We start from the raw sequence: 21527 nt of genomic DNA on the forward strand, positions 1-21527 counted from the left end.
CAGTTGGTCCGTCATAAAGCCAGACGTCTATCCGTCAGCCGTCGACAACAAAGGTCTCGCCGTGAGCGATGGCCGCCACGTACCGTCTTCAAAGCGGCTCCCCGGGGAAAGCGGTAATTCACTCCTCGCTAGAAATTGACAGCGAATAGCGTGTATGGTTAAGATGCGGGAAGGACGGACGGACTCGGAAAATTGCTTAAAAGTCATATTGGAACCGCAAAAATGGCTAAATGTGTTTATAGGGAGGGGAAATGTGAAGTAAGATGTCATTAAAATGAAAATATTGCGCTTAAATTCATCTATGGGTCGCAGGCGTATATTCTTTATCCTCTGCCAAGAATAATATGTACGGTAGGGTTGCACGATGACGTATTTTTGCGCCCGAGTTAGAAAATATTTGTAGTTTTTTTTCCCTCTGTCTGCTTTTTAAATTTAAATAAGGGCATATATTGCTATTTTTTTAACATTGATCAAATACATTTTTATGTATTTATAATGATATTCCTCAAATTGAAAAGAAATGATTAAACGATATAGAAAAAAAGTCAAAATAATATAGATTTCTTTTTAAATTGTTCATATATTTTATTTTAATTTAAAAGAAATAAAATACTTTTTAAAAATACTCTTTCCTCAAATTAAAAATAAATGATTAAACGATACAGAAAAAGTCCAAATAAAGCAGATTATTTAATTTTAAAAAACTGTTCAAATCTTTTTTTTTTAAATTTAAAAGAAATAAAATAATTTTAAAAATTACTTTGTCCCCGTAAATAAATATTTCCAGCTTTCCCTTCAAAAGAAAATACGACAAAGAAAAAAAGAAATATTGAACGTTTCCCCCCCTTTTTCGATATTGGCCGTTAAGAGGATTTGGACAAAAGTTGCTCTCTAAATGACAATCCGCCAATAGTTCTTAGCCGCGTTAGCCTCTTGTTTTTGGGGGCGTCACGTGAGGCGCACGAGTGAGCGCCTCTGTGGCGGTGGCAGCGTCCAACAATGGTGGCCACAGCGCACAGATGACCTCAGCGCGCTAAGCGACATCGAGAACGCCATCAGAAAGACACAGAAGCCCGTCTGGGCCTCTCTCTCTTTCTCTCTCTCTTTCTCTCTTTCGCTCTCTCGCTCGTAAGCCCCTTCACAGTCATCGGGGCTTTCTAACGTTTCCTGTTTTCGCAGGGGTGAATTGTGGGAGATAATCTCCGGCCGCCCATTGGCCGAGCGAACACAAAAAAGCGGCCCTGGAAAGCGGCCTTTTGTTAGCGGCGGTGACTCAAATCCAGCCGTTGGCTTTTCTTTTCTTTCTTTTCTTTCTCGTCTCGTCATCAGCAAAATAATCATAATACCAGAACGCCGTCTTTTTCAATCTTTTCACATTTTACCGAAAGAATTTGGCCACTAAGCTTTTTTTCGGGCCATTCTGGTTGTGACATCACAACCAGAATGGATCATGTTTACCTTTTTAGATCTGTGCTAGCTAGCTAGCTAGCTAATACGTATTAACAGAAAAAGAATAGCGCCTATGCTGGTAGAAATTCATTCTGCGGGTTTTGTCATCTTGTGTTGGGATTTTTTGGGGAGTGGGCGGGGCCAAAGCAGTTGGCAAAAAAAAAAATCAAAAAAAAAATTCAATTTTAAGCCTTTTCTGTCATCTTTTTAGACCTGCTAAATATTCATCTTACTGTAATTTTTCATAGTACTGCTAAAAATGCTAAAAATGACAAATATGTAGCAACTTTTTCGTTTTTGATCTTTGAAATTACGCTCCAAATTACCCTCGCATTTGTCCAGATTACGGACAAACGACGTCGGCGTCTCCGTCCTAATCCGTGCGCTCATCTAGTCCAATTAATCACCTCTCGTTAATACCGGCCAATCAAAATGCAAAGTCTTAAAGCTAGCCAGCGTGATACGCCGTCCAAACAATGGCGCTTTGACACATCTGTCAAAACATTGCCAGACGCCGGCAAAGTCAGAGAAAGTCAGCCTGGGGAGGCCGGGGGGGGGTGCGGGGCGGGGACGGCGTCCCGCGGGGTCCGGGACCGCCCCACTTCCCACGTTCATTAAGGCCCCCCGCGCTGATTAGCGGAGACCTGATTAGCCTTAAAGACTTGTTGTGTGAGAACAGCCACTTGCAAGAATCTCATTAGATAGCCCGTTTAATTCCCATACATGTCTACAAACTCCAAGCACGGCGTCCATTGTCCTCCACGGACAAACAAAAACAAACCGACGTGACTCGTAATCCTCTTAACGATCTTGACCCTGTTTCGGGGTCTGACGGGGTCGGCCTGTGATCCTGGGCGAAGTCATTGGAACAAAAGCGCTTTGAATGGCTCGCCTCGTTCGCCGCCGTCCTCTTTTTTTCCCGTTTTTCCGCCCGGGCGCCGTCGTCAGGTGCCGAAACCCGGGGACCCGCGGCCCCTTTTTTTTCCGCCCGGGTGGCCATCACGTGACCGGGAGAGGAAAAGGGGAAGCTTTATCTTCTGATTTGAATAAGATGGCCTGGATCTGTCAGAGTGTTTAGCCCTCCGTATGGTCGCGCCGACCCGCCAATGACGCCACGGCCTCGATCGCAGGCATTGTCTTGTTTTTTTTTGTTTTTTTGTTGTTGTTGTGGTTCTAGCGCGGCTTAGAAACCAAGCTTTGTTTTCTCCGTGTTACTCCCCGGCCACCACCAAGGCGAAACATAACCCCCCCTGCCAACCACGTACACCTGCTGGGATAACCGCTCTTCTATCTCCATCCTCCAAAACTCGCCGGCCGCGGAAACGCCTCCGACTTCCTCGTCTCTTTGCATAAAACCGCAAGTAAGGGTTAGGGAAGGGCCCGCCCGGTTGGGAGAATGACGGGCATTGTTGGCTTTAACCGAAAGCCCTTCTCAAAACTTCCCCTTTCTTAAAAGCAGGTGTGACGGTAAAAGATTGTTTTTTTAAATGGAGAAACAAAGTCCGGGGACTCACCTTGACGTCAGAGAAGAACATTTTCAGCATGTTGGAGCTCGGGTAGCGGGTGTAGAAGAACATGAGCTTGGCCTTCTTCAGGTGATTGGGGGAGAGACCCTCCTGTATCTGAGAACGCCTCCAGTTAGGGAACAAATGATTTTGCATGGAAACGTAACAGCCCGATTTTAATTTGATCTTTAAATACCAAACCCGATATCATGACTTAACCTCCTGATAGAACCTTGTCAACGCGTACAGTCTATAACTCTTAAAATTGTACAATACAAATTTAAATTGACATGACGGTTAACTAAAAAGTATTCCGGCAGTATGAATCGATGGGAAAGTGTTGTTCGGACTTGTTGTGTTTATCGTGCGATGAGTCGGAAGAAGAAGAGGAAAGTGAATCAGAGGACCCCCGCCCCCTAGTCTTGAAGAACATTATTCTGGTGGAGATTTTACCATTCAGGCTTAAACCATAGAGCGCCCAACACGGACGGAACCATCTTGGATCCCGGATACCAACTTGAACCCTCAAACGAAACCCCAAGACCCAGCGTAACCTATCTTCGACCCCATTTTCCGATTCCCATTCAAGACTTTCTCAAACCAGAGCCAAGATCCCGTTCCAGGTTTTCTCGAGACGACGCCAGACATTTCCCGGCATCTAGCATTGTCCGTCCCGGCTGCGAGGCGGTCACGGCTAATAAAACGCCACCCGGCCCTGCAGCTGATGCCTTTTTTTACATAAGGAGGCTCATTTCACAGTCAAAGCGAGCGAGCGCCTTTAGCCTTCTCCGCGTTCTAACCTCCAACCTAAAAGAGGAAGAAGGGCCGCCGCCGGGGGGGCGGAGCCATTTGCATATCACAGACAAAGACGGCAGTTAACGCCAGCGATAGGCAAGAAAGCCTAATGGCTTGGCGGCCACGCGTGCCAAGCCGCAATACGACGCTCCGACGTCGGCCGTCTTAACGGGCCGGCAAACGAGATCGGAGCGGACAGCCGGCAGCGCCGTCAAACGCCTTGTTACCGTCGGGCGGACCGCCGCGAACCGGAGGTCTTCCCGACGGATCACCCAAGGCGAGCGGCAAAGAGGGGATAACGATTGTTTTCGAGACTGAGACTGTTCCAATCTACGATGACACCCCCTCCGCCCCCCCATCTGCCCCGCCCCCTTACAACACCCCCCCCTCGCCGGCACCCTCAACCTCTCTGCCAAAGCCTCGCAGGAGAAGGCGGCGCAGACGTGGAAGAGGGGCTCCCGGGCTTTGGACCGAGCCAACCGCGGGGGGACCGCAACACATCTGCGCCCCCGAACGGCCCGAGCCATTTCCACGGTGAATTAGCGCCCCGTATAATGTGTCCGATCGCATCCATCTGAGGGATAAGGATGCGGAAAGACGGGGTGGGGGTGGGGGGTTCCGGACTAAGGATGGCTTTCTCCAACTCCGGGTCGTTGAATCGCAAAACCAGGTTTTGCACACAAGTGGACACACTTCCTGGTTGCACTGCTCACGTGACATCCTTTTGGAAATTGTCTACGTGCCTCCAATCCGGCAATTGATTGATAAAGTATCTCAGAAATGGCCTGATTTTCCTTAAGATTTTAAGAATCGTGAAATCCAACCATTTCAAGGGTACGGCTTATACGCGGATACGGCTAATATGCCAGAAAATCCGCTAGTTTACGAGAGGGCCGCGGACCCGGCGCTGGTTAAAACCAGTCAAGTGTCCAGCTGTAGCGACCAGGCATCAGCTGCGAGATCGGATTGCCCTTGGCCTCGGGGTGACGTGGCGCAGCCAACAAACGCCGAAGCGCCACCGCCACCGCCGCTTGGCTCCTTCAAAGATCCTGCCTACTTTGTCCGATTCAGTAAGCGAGGGGTGGGGTTGGGGGGGGGTTGGACCAAGGTCCCCCCGCCGGCGCACTGGCAGGCTGCTGTTCCCCCCATCGGGCCCGGCCAAAAGAGCAGCACTTCGCTCCCCGCACCACGCCATCTGCTCCGAACGCCGCGGATACAATGGACCCTCAGACGTGGCTCTTTTTCAATGAGACGAGGTGGGATCCTTTCCACCGACATCCGTTTCGGATTCATTAGGAAATTGCCTCGGTAGGACCGGCGCCGGCGCTTTCTACCGGGGTCCTTCCCCCCCAAACAAACGCCGCGAGCGTTAAGAAAGCCCGGATGAGACGTTTTCATCCGCAATTCCCTCACAGCTTGCAAATGGAATTGTGATTGGACTTGAGGGTGGCGTGCCCGGCTATTATTTCGCCACGATGGCGCCACTCGCACCAGCTGGCTTTCGCCATTCGCCGGGACACCGCCCCGGACGAGAAATCGCCGCTCCCCGTAGCCCGGAGTCAGCGGCGCGAAATAGTAGCCCCTCCCCCGTTCCAGGTGTAGGGACGAGAACGTTTCCGAGCTGGACCCCGGACAAACGAGCGAAAAGCCATCGAGGCCATCTGCTCGGCGAAGGGCGCCGGACGGCGGCGAACTCGCAAAAAAAAAAAAAATGTCGGACAAGCTGTCGCCGACCTCCGAGGCTCGGAAAACGGAGTCCGGGACCATTCGTTAATTGGGGCGGAGCCATAAAGCGGGGATTCGCAAAACCCGCGCTCCGGCGATCGATCATAAAAAAAAAAAAAAGTGCAGATTGCCCGGCGTACGATTGGCCAGAACGTATAAAAGCGAGCATGAAAAGCCTCAGCATCTGGCCCGCTCGCTTGTTGTTTGATTGTTTCCCACTTCCCCTCCGTTACTCGACGCCTCCTTCGCCTCCCTCCCTCCTTCCTCCGCCTCCCTTCTTTTTTTTTTTCATCCCTCCATCGGGAGCCGGCGAAAGCAAAGGATTACGTAGGGATCTCTGGAAAGCGTTCAGCCTCGGGTCAGAAGACAAGACGAGGCGAGGTAATGAAAGATAAACAGCTCGCCGCAAACACCTGTTAACGTCCGCTTCAAAAGAAAAGGCAGGGGAGGAGGTGGAGGGGGAGGGGCCTATGCGTGGGGGGCGGGGGGGGAAACAAACAAAAAAAAATTGGCTGCCAAGCAACAGCCCGAGGGCCCCCCGGGCTGTTGACAGATCTTTACCAAATGAAAAAAAAACATAGAAGAAATGACACGGGTTGTTTTTTTTTTTACAAGTGCGGAAGAAAATCTTGAATACGCACCTACGAGTCCTTGGGCGAACCCGGGGTTGACCCGCTTAAATGCGAAAACGAGGCCTTGAATAAACATCGGCGGCAGGTAAACCGGGGGAGCCATTTCGAGCGGACGCTAATGACTCCGAGCTCGCGGAGGATCATCGAGGGCGGCCATCAAATTTTCATGAGGTTAATAGCGCGGGGGCTAAGGAGCTTTACGGAGAAGAAACAGGAGGGACTTTGGGGCTATTAGTCGAAGGTCTCCGGGGGGGGGGGGAGGTTGGATCCCGGCCTCCCGTCGGGGAAGGAGTCTTTAGCCGCGGGGTTAAGCTAGGAGTTGGGGTACGCGCGCCGCGGAAAACGTGGGGGGGGGGGGGGACTCCGTTAGCGTTACGAGATGGGAAAGGTTTTAGAGCGCTAGGAAGGAAAGCCCGGGAGAAGGTGGATGTAAAAATAAACGTGATTCACCCGCGTTCTGGCCCGTTTCGAGCCTTGGTTTCGGAAAGGATACGTTGCCGCCCGAGTAAGGCGAGATGTCGGACATGTCTTGAAGGTCGCCGCATTCGGATTTGATCAGGGACAAGGACAGTCCTTCCGCCGTGCTGCCCGGGTGGGCCGGCGAACAGGAGCGGTGGTGGTGGTGGTGGTGGTGACCCAGGTGGTGCCCGGATGACATCTTGGTCCTCAGGCTCGTGGTCTCGCGGGACAGGTCCATGGAGTCGGGCGAGGAGCGGTCCTTGCCCGGGTAGCTCCCCGTTGGGGGCCCCAGCGGGCTCTGGAAGGGGTAACCCATCAGCGGCAAGGGGAACGGGTGGCGGAAGGAAGGGGGACTGAAGCCCATGGAGGCCGAGAGCGAGGACGGGTGCAGGGACGGGTGGTGGTGACCCCCGTGGGCGCCCACCGCCGAGGATTGGTGGTGCGGGTGGTGCTGGTGGTGCTGGTGGTGGTGGTGGTGCTCGGCCGCCGTCTTCCGGACCACCAGCGGCAGGGCCTCGGTCTGGTCGTTGACCGCGCCGGGGATGCCGGGGAGGCCGGCGAAGGAGTCCAGCGGGTTGGGAATGATCACGTCGCCAAAGCACTGCAGCCTCGGGTTGGCCGTGTGGAAGTTGGGGTTGTTGTCCCCGTTGACCGCCGCCGAGAACCTCTCGGCGGGCAGGGACAGCGGGGGGAAGGCCTGCTGGGGCGTGGGCCGCGGCGGCTTGGCGAACACCTTGACCACCGTGTCCACCACCTGCGTCATGGCGGAATTCAATTCCTGCTTCAGCGTCTCGGCTAGCTGTTTACCCTCGGCGTGGAGGGAGGTCGGCGTCCCGGTCGGGCCGGCCGGCCCCTTGCCGCGGGCCGACCCGTCCCGCCGGGGTTTCTCGCCCTCCTCGAGCAGGGCCTGCTGCTGAAGCAGCGCCCGGGCCCGGTCCAGGAAGCGGGCGGGGTCCAGCTCGGATAAGTCGTTGTCGGAGCGCAGGTCTTCGCCGCCCCTCTCGTCGGCGCCCGGCTCGTCGGCCCCGGCGTCCGACCTGGGCGGGCTGTCCTCGGACAGGTTCCCCGCGTCGTTGTGCTCCGAGTCGTCGGTGGAGTCGTAGATCTGGAAGAACTTCTCCTGCAGCTGGCGGAGCTGCTTCTGCATGTCCTCCAGCTGGAGTTTAAGTTGTCGGCGCTCCTCCTGCTTCTGCTCCTTCCTCTGGCACGCCAGCTGGGTGAAACTCTGCTGCTGCTGTTGCGGCAGACGCTGCTTGCGCTTGTTTTCCCTGCCGCCCCCGCCACCGACCGCTCCCCCGCAGACCTCTCCCGCCCTGGGGCTACCGGGGCCGCCGCCGGGGCCCCGGTGCTGGGACCGAGGGGGCGGGCACTCCAGCTCCATTTCCCGCTCCCCGTCCATGTCCATCTCGTGGCGCGAGGACGGCGGCACCAGCACGCTGGGGGAGTGGCTCATCCCGCGGATGATGTTCTCCACCCGGGCCCGCTTGGCCCGAAGGTGCTCGTCGTTGAGCCGCTCCACCTCGAAGGCGCCCGGGCCGGGGGGCCGGCCGAAGGGCGACAGGCACTCCTGAGGGCTGCTCTCTCGGGAGGAATTGCTGCAGGCGTCCTCCTGGGGGGCGTCGGAGCTGGCGTTGGACAGCCCCGAGCCGGGGAAGCCGTGGTCCGCCCTCTCGCCGCGCTCCCCCCTGTCCAGCCCGCCGACGTTTTTGGCCAAGTTGCTCTTGAGCAACTGCGAGATAATGGTGGTGCCGGGAAAGGGCATCATGGCGTCCTCGTAGGAGTTGGCCCGCTTCAGCAGCTTCCGCAATACGTTGGACTTGGACTCGCCGTCGCCGGCCGAGACCGCGCCGGGGCCCCCGTGCGGGTGCTCGGTGGGGTCGGCGTCCGAGCCGTGGTGAGCGTGAGCGCTCAGGGAGTTCATGGCGCTAAAAATGGCTGCTTTGGCGCGGGCGATGCTATCGCTAGTGGCTGTCGCTGCTGCTGCTGCTGCGGAGGAGGCGGGGCCGCCCACGGTCCTCTTCACGCCGATGTCCACGCGTCGTCGCTTGGTCTGTCTGTTCAGGAGGGAATCGCTGTCATGGTCCGGCATCACGGGTTGCAGCTATTGGGCCATGTCCCGCCAAACCGCACGCGTCTCCTGAAAGGGGACGGGAGAAAAACGCCGATTAGAGCCACTCGGAGAGCGAGGCCCGGACTCGCCACCACTTTCCGTAAATCCGTCCCCTCGCGGACGATCGGACCACCTACGCGGGGCGATGGGAAACGGGCCTCGGAATCGGGCCCGGACATTCCAGGCCACGGTCCCACATTTGGTGGCGGGCCGCGTGAGGCTGAACCAGTTCCCACGCGACACAAAGCGGCGTAAAATTATGATAATGACTTAAGCACTTGTCCTCATTTCCATGTTTGCGTCGTGCGAGCGAACATAGGCGCCATTTATTGCAACGGGGCGCATTAAAAGCGGGTTAAGACCGCCGTGCCGCCGTGCCGCGCCGTCGAAATGTTCGCCCTTTCAAAAGTCGGGCCGTCCGCGCGGATCAATGCGTCGGCCGCCGCTTCTATAGGCAACAAAAGCAAAATAGGCCGATTGATTTTGCCCGTGCGCCGGCGGCTGTGCGCTTTTATTTTTGGGTTTTGTTGGGGTTGCCTTTTCATCTGGCAAGGACACTTAATTCTGCTCAAACGGATAGGTCGCGCCGGTCAAACTGCGACTTAAAGCGAGAGGCGGAAAAAAAGCAGAAGCTCCCAGAAAATGTATTTTAATACAACTAAGAAAATTCGGGTGTATTCCACAAAACATTTCTCAGCATACTGAACTTTTATTATTTTATTTTTGTGTATTTAGACAAGATACTTTTGCGTACCGAACTAGTCTCTCTTTAAAAACGTAATAGCAGATAAACTCACGGCATGAATTATCCCCCCCACCAAAAAATATTTTCTTCCAATTTCTATTTTTTTAAAACCACCCCACAAATTTCCCACAACTTTAACCGCAATTCCACCCACAAATCAAGAAAAACAAGAGCCCCAAATTGCCACGATTCAATTTTGACAACGTACATTCGGCCTGCAGTATTCGACATGTGACAGGATATAAATCTTCTTTTAAAAGGGCAACAAAAATCAACAAGGAGAAAAAAAAACTTGATGACGAGCAGTTTAAACAATGGAGCTGGAAATAGTCACCAGCTTGAGCACCTGTCTTTTGGGAGCCAGCACCTGTCTATTGCAACACACACACACCACACACACACCACACGCACACACACACACACACTCTCACACACACACACATATACGCACATTCACTTTCCAACCAACAAAAACCTTGCTGAACACGCCACAATTTCAATCTTCCCCACTTTTGGCCTCATAAAAAAACGTCCGCCTCTCTAAATTTACCCGTAAAAAAACAACAAGAAGATAATTATGACAAATCCAACAACAACAAATCCAACTTGGACTTCTCGCCACGCCAACTTACTTCTAACTTCAGCCTCCGCCCCCCCAAAAAAGCCAACTTCACCACCCGGGACCCCAACCGCTTCCATTCGGAGACCCTCCAACTCCCCAGCGATTCATTTTTCCACCCATTTTCCCCCCTCACGACCGCCCGCCCACCCGCACGGGGAGGTTACGTGTATCCATCCGAGGACAAGGTTACTTACCCCCGCAGATGATGATGACCACGAGTAGGAGGAGGAAGATGAAGAGGGGGGGTCCCCCAAAATTAAAAAAAAAGAAGAAGAAGAAAAAACCCACTCTCCACCGCAACAAAAAAAAGGAATAAATCACCGCACCGATACTCGTGGAAAAAAAAAGTATCGGGGGAGAGAACAAGAGATGCGAGGAGCTTTTTTTTTTGGCTGCCTTCCTTTTTTGCTTTTCACGCACAAAGAGCGAGGGACGTGTGGCAAGTACGCGAAAAAAAAAGAGAGAGCGAGAGTGAGGGAGATGAGCTTTCTGGCTGGATGGATGGAGAGATGGATGGATGGATGGATGGAGCGGGACAGTCGAGTGGATGCTGCCGCCCCGGTGCGCTCCTCCCCGGCCACTAAAAAAGATCCACTTGAAGACGCGGCTGAAGGAAGCCGGAAGACGTGCGAGCGTCACGGCCGACGGGGGCGTGATGTAACCGTGGCAAGCCACCAATAAGAGAAGACCCCCCCGTCTCATCACCTCCGCCTCCCCTTCTTCCTCTCAACGCCCCCCCCCCCCCCCCCCCCCACGGGAGGAGAACCACGCGCCGAACTTGAACTGCCCCCCCTTTCGAAAAGAAAAAGTGTTTTTTTTTTTGTTTTTTTTACCCCTCTCGGCCCGCTCCTTTCGCTTTGAACAACAGTTTTAATCATCGCGACAGTAAGAAGCCGTTTTATTCCACGCGAAAATGGTTTTAACGCGCGTTTTGGTGGTTTGGTTGTTGATTTTGACGTGAAAATGCAGCGTTGAGTTGGGAAAGTCTCGTGTCCGATTTTTTGCCTGGGCTTTGAATGCCACTTTTGACTGGCTTTCGTTTCCAGGTGTTTTTTTTTTTATTCGACGCAAACAACAGGTGGAAATTAATTGTCAAACAAATGTATTGCCTTCCAAAAGCGAGATTATACGTCCGATTTATTTGATCTACCCCGTAAAAACGGACGTCGGTGGCTGAAATGTCATCATTTACGGTCCTATTCTATATTTTTCTCCTCCGAATTGTGCACAAAACGTCGAATTTCGTCATTTTCCGAAAGCGTTCCAAAAAGGAAAATGGTGAGCTCCTTTTTTTCTCCCCCTACTTTTTCAATTTCGCGTGTGCTTTTGTCGCTTAAATTACAAATAACCAAGTCAGCAAACTTTCGGTCCGAATTCCGGAAAAAGATTCGGAAAAAAAAATGAACCGGTCGTTGATTTATTTGTTACGCTTTTGAGCTTTAAATGTACTGACATATTTATTAGTGCTAAAAGGGGGGCAGGCCGAGGGGAAACAATATTGCCCCCAGAGGTGTTAAAGGTGTCGTTTTATGACTTTCACTTATTATTCTAATCATTATTCGATTCTATAAATAACGCCAACATTGTTTTCCTTCTCGTTTTAAATCGTCTCATCGAGAAAATCAGCGTCGTTTCGTTTTAAAACGAAGGAAAATCTACTCGCAATTTTCCCAGAATCCCCCTAAAAAACCATAACAATAATCATTCCATCACATTTAACGCATTTAATTACAGTAAAAAAAAACAAAATAAGGATCAACTTATTTAAAGGAGCAGCGTCCATTTTAAACCCCACTCCAAAATAACAAACAACATCATGTAATGCTCTTTTTTAATATTCCGGGGGCGCATTTTAGCACCAAATGCTTCTTATAATATATCTACCATTTAAAAAAAAATACAAAAAGCAATATTCCACTGATATTAAACATAAAAATCCTCCCATACGGCAGTCGCAGGTGTGTGTTCGCTTTAAAACAAGTGTTTTGTGGCTATTAAAGCGAATCAATTGAGTGGAGACAAAAAAATAAAAGATGACGTCGCCCATAATTGGTGTGCCGTTGTGAAATAACTCATAATTTGCATACTCTGTTGTTACTTCTTGGCTGTGAGAGCTGGCAGAGTGTTGGCCCTCGGTGACCCACATCCCTCTTTCCAGGCTATACAAGTACTATACTGCTGATTATGGTCTGTATGTGTGTGTATCTGTGTGTCTATGTGTGTGTGTGTGTTGCCTTATTTGCATGAAAGGACCCCTTGTTAGAAAAACACATTTAGGAGAGAGAGAGAGCATAATAAGACCCTCACGGTAAAAATAATAATAATAATTTCTTGGTGTAATACGTACAAAAGCAATTATATCCATTCAAATGAGTCAATATTATTAAAACAGCGTTCATATTTCACCGAGCGCCTCGTGACGTCACAAACAATGGAAATTTGGAGTGAAAAAAAGAGCTCAAAGTCGAATACAGCCTTCAGCGGTAGGCTTTATTTTTATTTATTTATTTTTTTGTTGGCTTTCCGTGACACGCATTCGCATACGCACACGCTATGCACACGCATGCGCAACATGGCTGACCTCTCACCTGTCAAGGTGGAGCAACATGTTCGTTTTCCAGCTTTCTCCGTTAAGACAACACGGGGAGGATTTCCAAAAATGTCAGTCATGCGTGATAATACTGTAAATTACAGTGCTTGTTTTTTTTGCCAGCTCACTTTTGATGCCATGAAACGTGTTTTTGGGATGCAGAAAATATGTATTCATATACTTTGGGGAATAACGCATAACCGTTGTGTTTCTGACAGATCATTGGATAGTCGGCTGCTCCTCCCAGACTGGATGGATTGGACGTGTATTGCAGCCAATGGCAGTGAATGAGGTACGTTTCAAAATTATGACACACATCCATCTACACTATTATTACACACGCGCACACACACACACTTTCTCTATTCTACGCACACACAAGCACGCGCACGCCATTTATACGACACACTTTCCCACACAGTATCTCTCGCACAAATTTACTTACGACGCTCATTTAACCACCATTTTTTTTTACAATGACTCACACAATGTCCTGTTTCAATGTCCACAAATTGGCATACACACACATTTAGATACACACACACACACACACACACACACACACACACACTTTAATTTACATACCCCACTTTCTTTCTCACACACAGTCTCTCTCGATCAAATTTACTTACATTTCCCTACACTCATTTAAACACACACTTTTTCACAATCACTCTCACACATACGTTCACAAACGCACATCCACACGCAAGCCTCTTTCACACCATTAAACATTTATACTCCGACATTTTTATACTCTCACACAAAACCAGTAAACTCACACACACCTTTACTCATGTAGACAAAAACACACACACATACACACACCCATTTACATAACACACTTTCTCACACAGTCTCTCTTTCCCAAATTTACTTACTCACTACACTCATTTAGACAGTTAATTTTTACAATGACTCTCACACATTCACCCAATGTCCCGTTATACACGTACAGAAACTGACATACACACTGATATTTGCTCACTTGCACGTTTCCATTCACACACACACACACACACACACACAATTTCATGAACATGTCCCACTTTCTCACACACACACACACACACACACTCTCGGGCAAATTTACTTCCACTCCCTACACTCATTTAAACACAAATACTTTTTCCACAATCACTCTCACACATACATACATTCACAAACACACATCCACCTCTTTCACACCATTAAACATTATACTCCGACATCTTTATACTCTCACATAAATCCAGTAAACTCACACACCTTCACTCATGTAGACAAAAACACACACACACCCCCATTTACATAACACACTTTCTCACATACCCTCTCTCGGGTAAATTTACTTTCACTCACTACACTCATTTAAACACTTTTACATTTTTACAATGACTCTCACACATTCACCCAACGTCCCGTCACACACATACACAAACTGACATACACACTATTATTTGCTCACACACACACACACACACACACACACACACACACACACACACACACACACACACACACACACACACACACACACACACACCTTCATTTACATGTCCCACTTTCTCACATACCCTCTCTCAGACAAATTTACTTTCACTCACTCCACTCATTTAAACACTTTTTAATATTTACAATGACTCTCACACATTCACTTAATATCCCTTTTATACACATACACAATCTGACATACACACTGATGTTTGCTCACTCACACATTTCCATTCTCACACACAAACACTCTCTCTGACAAATTTACTTCCCCTCACTCCCCTCATTTAAACACAATCACTCTCACACATACATAATATCCACAAACGCACAAATATACCCATTCCCAGCCACAAACACGCATTCTTTCACACTTTTAAATAATTATACCAGGACGTCTGTATACTCTCACACGAATATAGTTCAGTCACACGCGCAAACATACACACTGACGAGTGTCCAATTAGGGGTAATGAGTTATGTGAGAGTCTTCCTATAGGGAATACGTTGACAAGTACATGTGGCTCGGCGCCAATGTGGTTTTTTTTTGTTGCGGCAAAGCGTACCTGTTGACAGCCTCTCGTCTGGCCCGTGTTTCTCCTGTGACCTTTGACCCGACGCCCCTGACCTCTCCACACGCCCGAAGGCCGGGTCGGGTCAGGTCGGGTCGGGCCACTCGAGCGGGCCGTCATCACGGGAATTTTGTCGGAACAAACAGTTCCGCCGAATTAGCCCGCCGAATGTTAGGCGTAATGTGCAATTTGCCTGTTTTGAGTGTTTTGCTGGCTTTTTCGGGGAATTTCACTTGTGGGTTCAGGAATGAGTGCTTTTATTTTGGGGGGCGGGGGGGAAGATTACAATGTTCTACAGCTGATTACTCAATTAAAAATAACATGTAGAAGCTCATGTTTTTATCTGATGGAAGAAGAGAGAAGTTTTTTTGGGTAGGTCTTGTTTTTGTTTTGGTACAATATTTTGACAGTCTTGAAAAATTGTAAAAATGATCTTAATTATCGCGAAAAAAATTTGATTGGATGTCTGTCAGCCAATGAGTGACATGCCATTTTCTGTCGAATTCAGGTGGTCTTTTATCATTTTTCTTTAATATGGAAAATGAGATAAATTAGATCACAGGTGTCAAAGTGGCGGCCCAGGGGCCAAATCTGGCCCGCCGGATCATTTTGTGTGGTCCGGGAAAGTTAATCATGAGTGCCGACTCTCTGTTTTAGGATCAAATCTAAATGATAGATATAGATGTATATTATATTTCCAGATTTTCCCCATTTTAAATCAATAATTTCACATTTCTAATCCATTTTTTCTGTGTTTTTCGGTCAAAAATCATCTTGCAAAATCTGAAAATATCTAAAAATATTTTCTGTTTTCCACTTTAATATGGAACATGGTTTCCTTTTGAAATATTAAATAAATGATTTTCTCTTACTAAGAAAAAACCCTCAAATAATCTATAAAAAAATTGAATATTCTGGTCTTTTAATCCATTTATAAAAAATATCTAAATATTATATCTAAAATGGTCCGGCCCACATGAAATCGAGTTGACACCCTTGAATTAGATTATAAAAAGTTACGCTATTCCTGCCACATCTCCTTGTCCAAATAGATTGGACGCTTGTAATCATCAATGGCAGCCAATGACTGGAACGTAAACGACGGCAAATGAAAGTTATTTTTTCCAAATTTTCTTGAGCTAACCTTCAACATAAGATGAATTCGATTTGATAGGTCATCCGGCTACCGGTCCCCCTATCCCAACAAATTGGACGCTAGGCTAAGCTAATGAGCCCCCCCAAATGGACATGCCGGTCTGCCAGCGCGGCTATAAATCACGGCGGCGTTGGCGCTGAGGGCAAGGCGCACCTTGTCCACTCCTGGGCTGAATAAACCATAACATCCTGCCGACCTCCCCCAGAAGAGCCGCTGGTCCACCTCCCTTCCTCTCGCTCATCCCTCTCTCCAATGACTTCCTGTCAGGAAAAGGGAACGAGGGCTAACCAGAAAAATAGCAGGAAGCTAGGTTTTTTATTTTTTGCAGGCATTTGCGTACTAAAATCCTGACATTTTTGTTTTAGACTTTACCTGCCGTTGACGACGAAGGGCGTCCAATCATGGGGCTTTTGTTCAAGTTTGTCGCCAATGGGAGTCCAATTAAATGAAGTGGAGCGGGGAGGACTGGCGGCGAATTAATATTTAGTCATTTGTCGCCAGTCCTCCCACTTCCAATGGATTGGACTTCTACAGTAAAGTTAATGGTTTTTAATTTTTTTAATCGTTCACAGCTCCATTTTAAGTATTCTTGATTGACATAAAATTAATTTGATGCATTCCAAATCTACAAAATGAATACTCAAGGTAAAAAATATGAATATTTTTTTGTTCTGATGTACAAAATAGGCAAGTTTTTAATTTTTTTAGTCATTCATCAACATTTTGGCTCTTATACGTACAGGCCATGTAAACCCTTTCAAAACCCCAAATTCTATTTTAAAGTATATATTTGACCTTAATCCTAATTTTCCTTGCGTACAAATATTTCAAATTGGAATTCTCCTCCCGTCATCACCGAATTTTGACACGTTTCTTTTAGTATTTCATCTCAGCTAACTTTTTTATTCTGAAAAAAATCCATCTTTTTGTAACCTGGCAACCTAAACGGGCCAAAAGGTCATTTTTCCTGCTTGCCCTTTTGAACAAAACTCTCATTTTGCCCCGCCTGAACCCGAAACTGCATAATTTTTTGGAAAGGAGAGCTCGACGACAAATATTGGAGCACGCCGCGAGCCAAAAGAGACGCGAAAAGAAAGAAGGCGTGTCCTCACGGGCTTGATTTGAGCAAACAAAGCGCGTGCGCCACTTGGCTCCACTTGAAGGTCTTATTTTAGAGCGCGGGCCAATGGACGTCCCGCCGATTGTGTTGCTTGGCGTGCTGACGCGCTCCTGATGACTTCCTTCTCAAATTAGCTTCCCAACTTAAAGGGGAACTTTTAAAGTTGGAATTTGACCTTGCTTTGATGGAAAAGTACTGGACACGACTCTGTTTGCTTTGGGTTTCGTCTTTGGAAAAACCTCTTTGATTGGGTTTATTTATTTAGAGTGGTCTGCGTGTCGGACTCGCTGCTCCGGGGTCGAGGGTTCGATCCCAGGTGGGTCCGCACGGTGTGGAGTTTGCTCCCAAGTCCCTGAAACGTGAATGCTAGGCTAATGGGATGCTAACTTGGTCCTAGCTGTGAATGATTGGTCGTTTATGTCATTGTGCCCTGCGATTGGCTGGCCACCGATTCAGGGCGTGTCCCCCGCCTGGTGCTCGGAGTTAGACGGGATAGGCTCCAGCACCCCCCGCGACTTTTGTGAGGATAAACGTGAAATGTAATATTACGGTATTGTGAAATGACTTCATTTTCAGCGTATTGTGATCTGGCAACATGGACTTTTTTTATCTCCTTGGATATTATTTTGTTGTTAATTTTTGTGAAACACAAAAGGTAACTGGAAAAACTTGAAGAAACTCATTGGATAGATTTTTGCTGATTATATTGTATTATATTGTATTATATTGTATTATATTGTATTATATTATATTATATTGTATTGAAATTGCTGCCTTTTTGAAAGAAAAGAAGCCCTGCGTCAGGTTGGGCACGTGTGTGTGCGTGTGTGTGTTTTTTTGTGGCTTTTCACGGGTCAGCGAGTCAATAAAGACGCTGTCACTTTCCTCGGCGAGGCCAGCATGAGTGGCAGGTCCACTTTTAGACAGGAAGAGTTGATTCCTGCAAGGGAAAGGGAGCAACATGCTGACTAGTCAAGAAGGAGTTAGCTTTAAGGGTTAAGCCCCGTCAGAATTAGTGTGTGATGATTGGATGACGACACCTTGGTGTGTCCGTTGTTGTCAAAAAGACGATTTAGATACAGATTTTCACACAAAAATGTTTTTTTTTCATTTTGTTTCATTAGATTAGCATTGTGGCAAGGTTTGTGCTAAAATGATGTGTTTCACAAATGACAACTGTTTAATTTACACACAAAAATCAACATATTTTCCCCTGAAATAATTGAAATTCCCCCACATTTGTTGATTCCGCCGTCAAAACGTCGTCTTCGACGGCAGCCAATGAGGCGTCTCTTGTGCTAACCCGCTTTCTGTCTTCCAAAGGAAATCCTGAGATTACACGATGCTCACTTAAGAGGAGAAAAATGGCGTCCGCTTAGCGGAAGATTATCCGTTAAAAGGAAGGCGGACGGCCTCGGAGACGGACGGACAAACGGACGGATGGAGGGATTGACGGACCGAGGAGTCGCTGGTAAGTGATTTTTATTTTTTTCCTTTAAAGTAGGGATGAGTGGAGGGAGATAAGAAAACACCAAGGGTTATTCGGGATAACACCAACGTTGTATTCATTTTTGGGGGGGGTTGCACGTTGCTTTACGCCGTCAGAGCCACGCCCCCTAATTTTAAATTGACATTTCAAATCTTGTGTTGTAAAAAATAGTGTGTGTCCTGTCAGCAGCAGTTCAATTTATGGGAAAATCGGAGGTCTAGATCACTAAACTGTAGGTAGGTTGATAATCGGGTGTGTCCGGATTACTCAACTGTACCCACAGATGACCAAAATGTACCTACAGATGACTAAACTAGCCACAGTTTGGTAACCCATGGGTTCCAGATTACTCAACCATGGGTACAGATCAGTAAACAGGTTAATGAACTATTCACAGATTAGTAATCTGTGGGTAAAATTGAGTAATATGGACTCTGAAAAAAACAGCAGGTCGGATACTGAAATGTGGGTATAGGGTACTAAATTGTACCCACAGTTCACTAAATTCTACCCACAGATTATTAAATTGTACCCACAGATTACTAAATTGTACCCACAGATTATTACATTGTACCCACAGATTACTAAATTGTACCCACTGTTCACTAAATTCTACCCACAGATTATTAAATTGTACCCACATATGACTAAATTGTACCCACAGTTCAATAAATTCTACCCACAGATTATTAAATTGTACCCACAGATTACTAAATTGTACCCACAGATTATTAAATTGTACCCACAGATTACTAAATTGTACCCACCGATTGTTAAATTCTATCCACAGATTACTAAATTGTACCCACAGATTATTAAATTGTACCAACAGATTACTCAATTGTACCCACAGTTCACTAATTTCTACCCACAGATTATTAAATTGTACACACAGATTACTAAATTCTACCCACAGATTATTAAATTGTACCCACAGATTACTAAATTGTACCCACAGATTACTCAATTGTACCCACAGATTACTAAACTATTCACTTTTTTAGTCATCTTTAGTGTTCTCCTCCTAATCTGTACCCACATATTACTAACCTGCGAGTCTCGATCCTTCATTTCTGAACACTTTTCAATAAAATCCCACCTTTTAATTAGCGTCTAAAACCCGCAATATCACCGCTTTAAATCGAACGCAGTCAAACCGTTGGATTACTTGTGTACACTTCTGCATAAACGACTAATCTGATAAAGAAAAGCCACTTTTGAAGTTACGGACTACATTTTTTTCCGCCTTTATGCGATCGAGACCCACTCCAGACCCTCTGCATTTATTGTATTACAGGGGAGGGGGGGGTCTGCATGGTGGCTAATAGAAAGGGAGATCATTGTCCATCATTTGATTGGATCAGCCACCAATTACTCTATTCCAGTGTGTACGTGCAACACACACACACACACACTTGGAACACTTCCTATGTGTGTATATGTTGCTATGTTGGGAAAGAGGACAATCTCAAAGGGGTGAGAGAAATAGGATGACACACACACACACACACACACACACACACACACACACACACGCACACACACGTTAATCTCCTCATTTTCATTTCTCTTACCACGCGGGATTAGAATGATTTTATTTAAAGTGTCAGCTTGAGCCCGCGGATTGAGAAATCTGGATTTCATAGGGATTACTATGACACACACACAAACACACACACACGCACATACACGCACATAAATGCAAACGCACACTATTTCCTTGCCACTCACTAATGACCTGCTTGACCAACAAACAGTATTTATCCTCATATTTAGAGGTGTGTGTGTGTGACGTGATAAGGAGGAAGTGACGGCGACCGATCTCTTTGCGCGTGAGATTGACCGTTCAATCTACATTAGGATAAGTGAGGGTGAAAAAAGGAATCAAAAAATAACACGGCCACCTTTTCATCCTCTTCTCATTCCATTAAAGGATGAGCTACGGAGGCCGTATTTAAAGATGAATGATGAATTTTACTCCATTTGGCTGCCGTTGACGTCAAAAATAATAATACAAAATGCCCAATACGGCCATTTTGTTTATTTGGGAGTGAGAGGAATTTTGCAAAATTGGGATTTTCAAAAAAGATGTATTCTGTCATTGCTTAGACTGTCAAAATAAGTAAAATTTATTTTAAAAAATGCTACTCATGAATTGGAACTTTCAAATAAACCAAGCTCTAATCCAGCATATTCCCTTTTTAATCTGGCATGTGTGCGCCAAATGGTTAAATATGTCACGTTGAGGTGCGAACGCCATGGTTGCCCATTTCCTCTTCCTCCCATGAACTCCTGCATTGTTTCCCGTGTCGCCGCGACGATGGGAATAAAGCATAATCCCAGATTAAAAAGAGAACGGAGACCCGCACAATGAGCCTTTTGTGCTTTTTTTGTTTACCGCACACCTGCGCCCATAGTCATTTTTTCCCCTTATAACACCCCCACAAAAAGTCTCATTTTCCCTTTTTACGATAAAAACGCGCACTCCAATCCGCTAGAATTATAAATAATAATAAAAAAAAGTGAGCGGGGTCTCCCGGGCCCGGCGCAGGGGCTGAAACCCCATCATAGTTCTCGCTCGTTCAAGCGAGAGGATTGTGGGTCACGAAGCCGGCTGGAAAAAAAAAACTCGCAAGTCGCTCCCCGCGACAGATGTCCCCCGGAAGATTTTCATTTTTTTTTTATACCAGAACCCCCCCCCCCCCCGGACCCCCAGATTGGACCCGTCAAGTCCACCTCTGTAAGCACGGCGAGGTGATCCCAGTCCGCTTAACCTACTTCCCAAGACCTTCCGTCTTAAAATCAATTGGTGTTTAGGGAACGCAGAATTTTATTGTTTTGGGGGGGAGGAAAAGGGTCTTGAGGGGGAGGGGCCAATTAATCGCAGTCAATTGTTCCTATTTTGACGCGCTCGCGTGTTTTTATGTGGTGTTTCTGTGCTATTTTCTGACGTAAAATCAAAGTCAATGGAAGGAAATATGAAATTAGATTAGATTAGATTCAACTTTATTCAGCCCGTTAAAGATACGCAACATTAATAATAATAAAAAAAATGGTTATGAAAACATTGACTGCATTGACGTAG

General features: G+C 47.3%; 2 protein-coding genes across 8 annotated transcripts in view; one reads left to right on the top strand and one right to left on the bottom strand.

The window, feature by feature from the left end:
- prox1a (prospero homeobox 1a) overlaps positions 1-10696 on the bottom strand; it is a 30826-nt gene extending 20130 nt beyond the window's left edge. The window contains exons 1-3 of one of the 2 annotated variants that reach the window (XM_077586699.1): positions 10237-10696; positions 6600-8702; positions 2964-3071 (exon numbers count right to left, since the gene is read on the bottom strand). In XM_077586699.1, the coding sequence (XP_077442825.1) occupies positions 2964-3071; positions 6600-8654 (2163 nt within the window). In that variant the 5' untranslated portion in view covers positions 8655-8702; positions 10237-10696. Of the gene's footprint in view, positions 1-2963; positions 3072-6599; positions 8703-10052; positions 10161-10236 lie in introns of those variants that run through there. The other variant, XM_077586700.1, reaches the window with a different exon arrangement.
- LOC144064294 (uncharacterized) overlaps positions 1-21527 on the top strand; it is a 97743-nt gene that overhangs the window by 23135 nt on the left and 53081 nt on the right. Inside the window, exons 1-3 of one of the 6 annotated variants that reach the window (XR_013296758.1) lie at positions 8667-10927; positions 12851-12924; positions 18277-18424. Coding sequence is in view for 1 of the 6 variants with exons in the window: in XM_077586703.1 (XP_077442829.1) it covers positions 12649-12703; positions 12851-12924; positions 18277-18424 (277 nt within the window). In the remaining 5 variants the exon portion in view is untranslated. The other 5 variants (XR_013296755.1, XR_013296757.1, XR_013296759.1 and 2 more) reach the window with 5 other exon arrangements.

This window comes from Stigmatopora argus, chromosome 19 (genome assembly GCF_051989625.1).
Source record: "Stigmatopora argus isolate UIUO_Sarg chromosome 19, RoL_Sarg_1.0, whole genome shotgun sequence".
Taxonomy (NCBI): domain Eukaryota; kingdom Metazoa; phylum Chordata; class Actinopteri; order Syngnathiformes; family Syngnathidae; genus Stigmatopora; species Stigmatopora argus.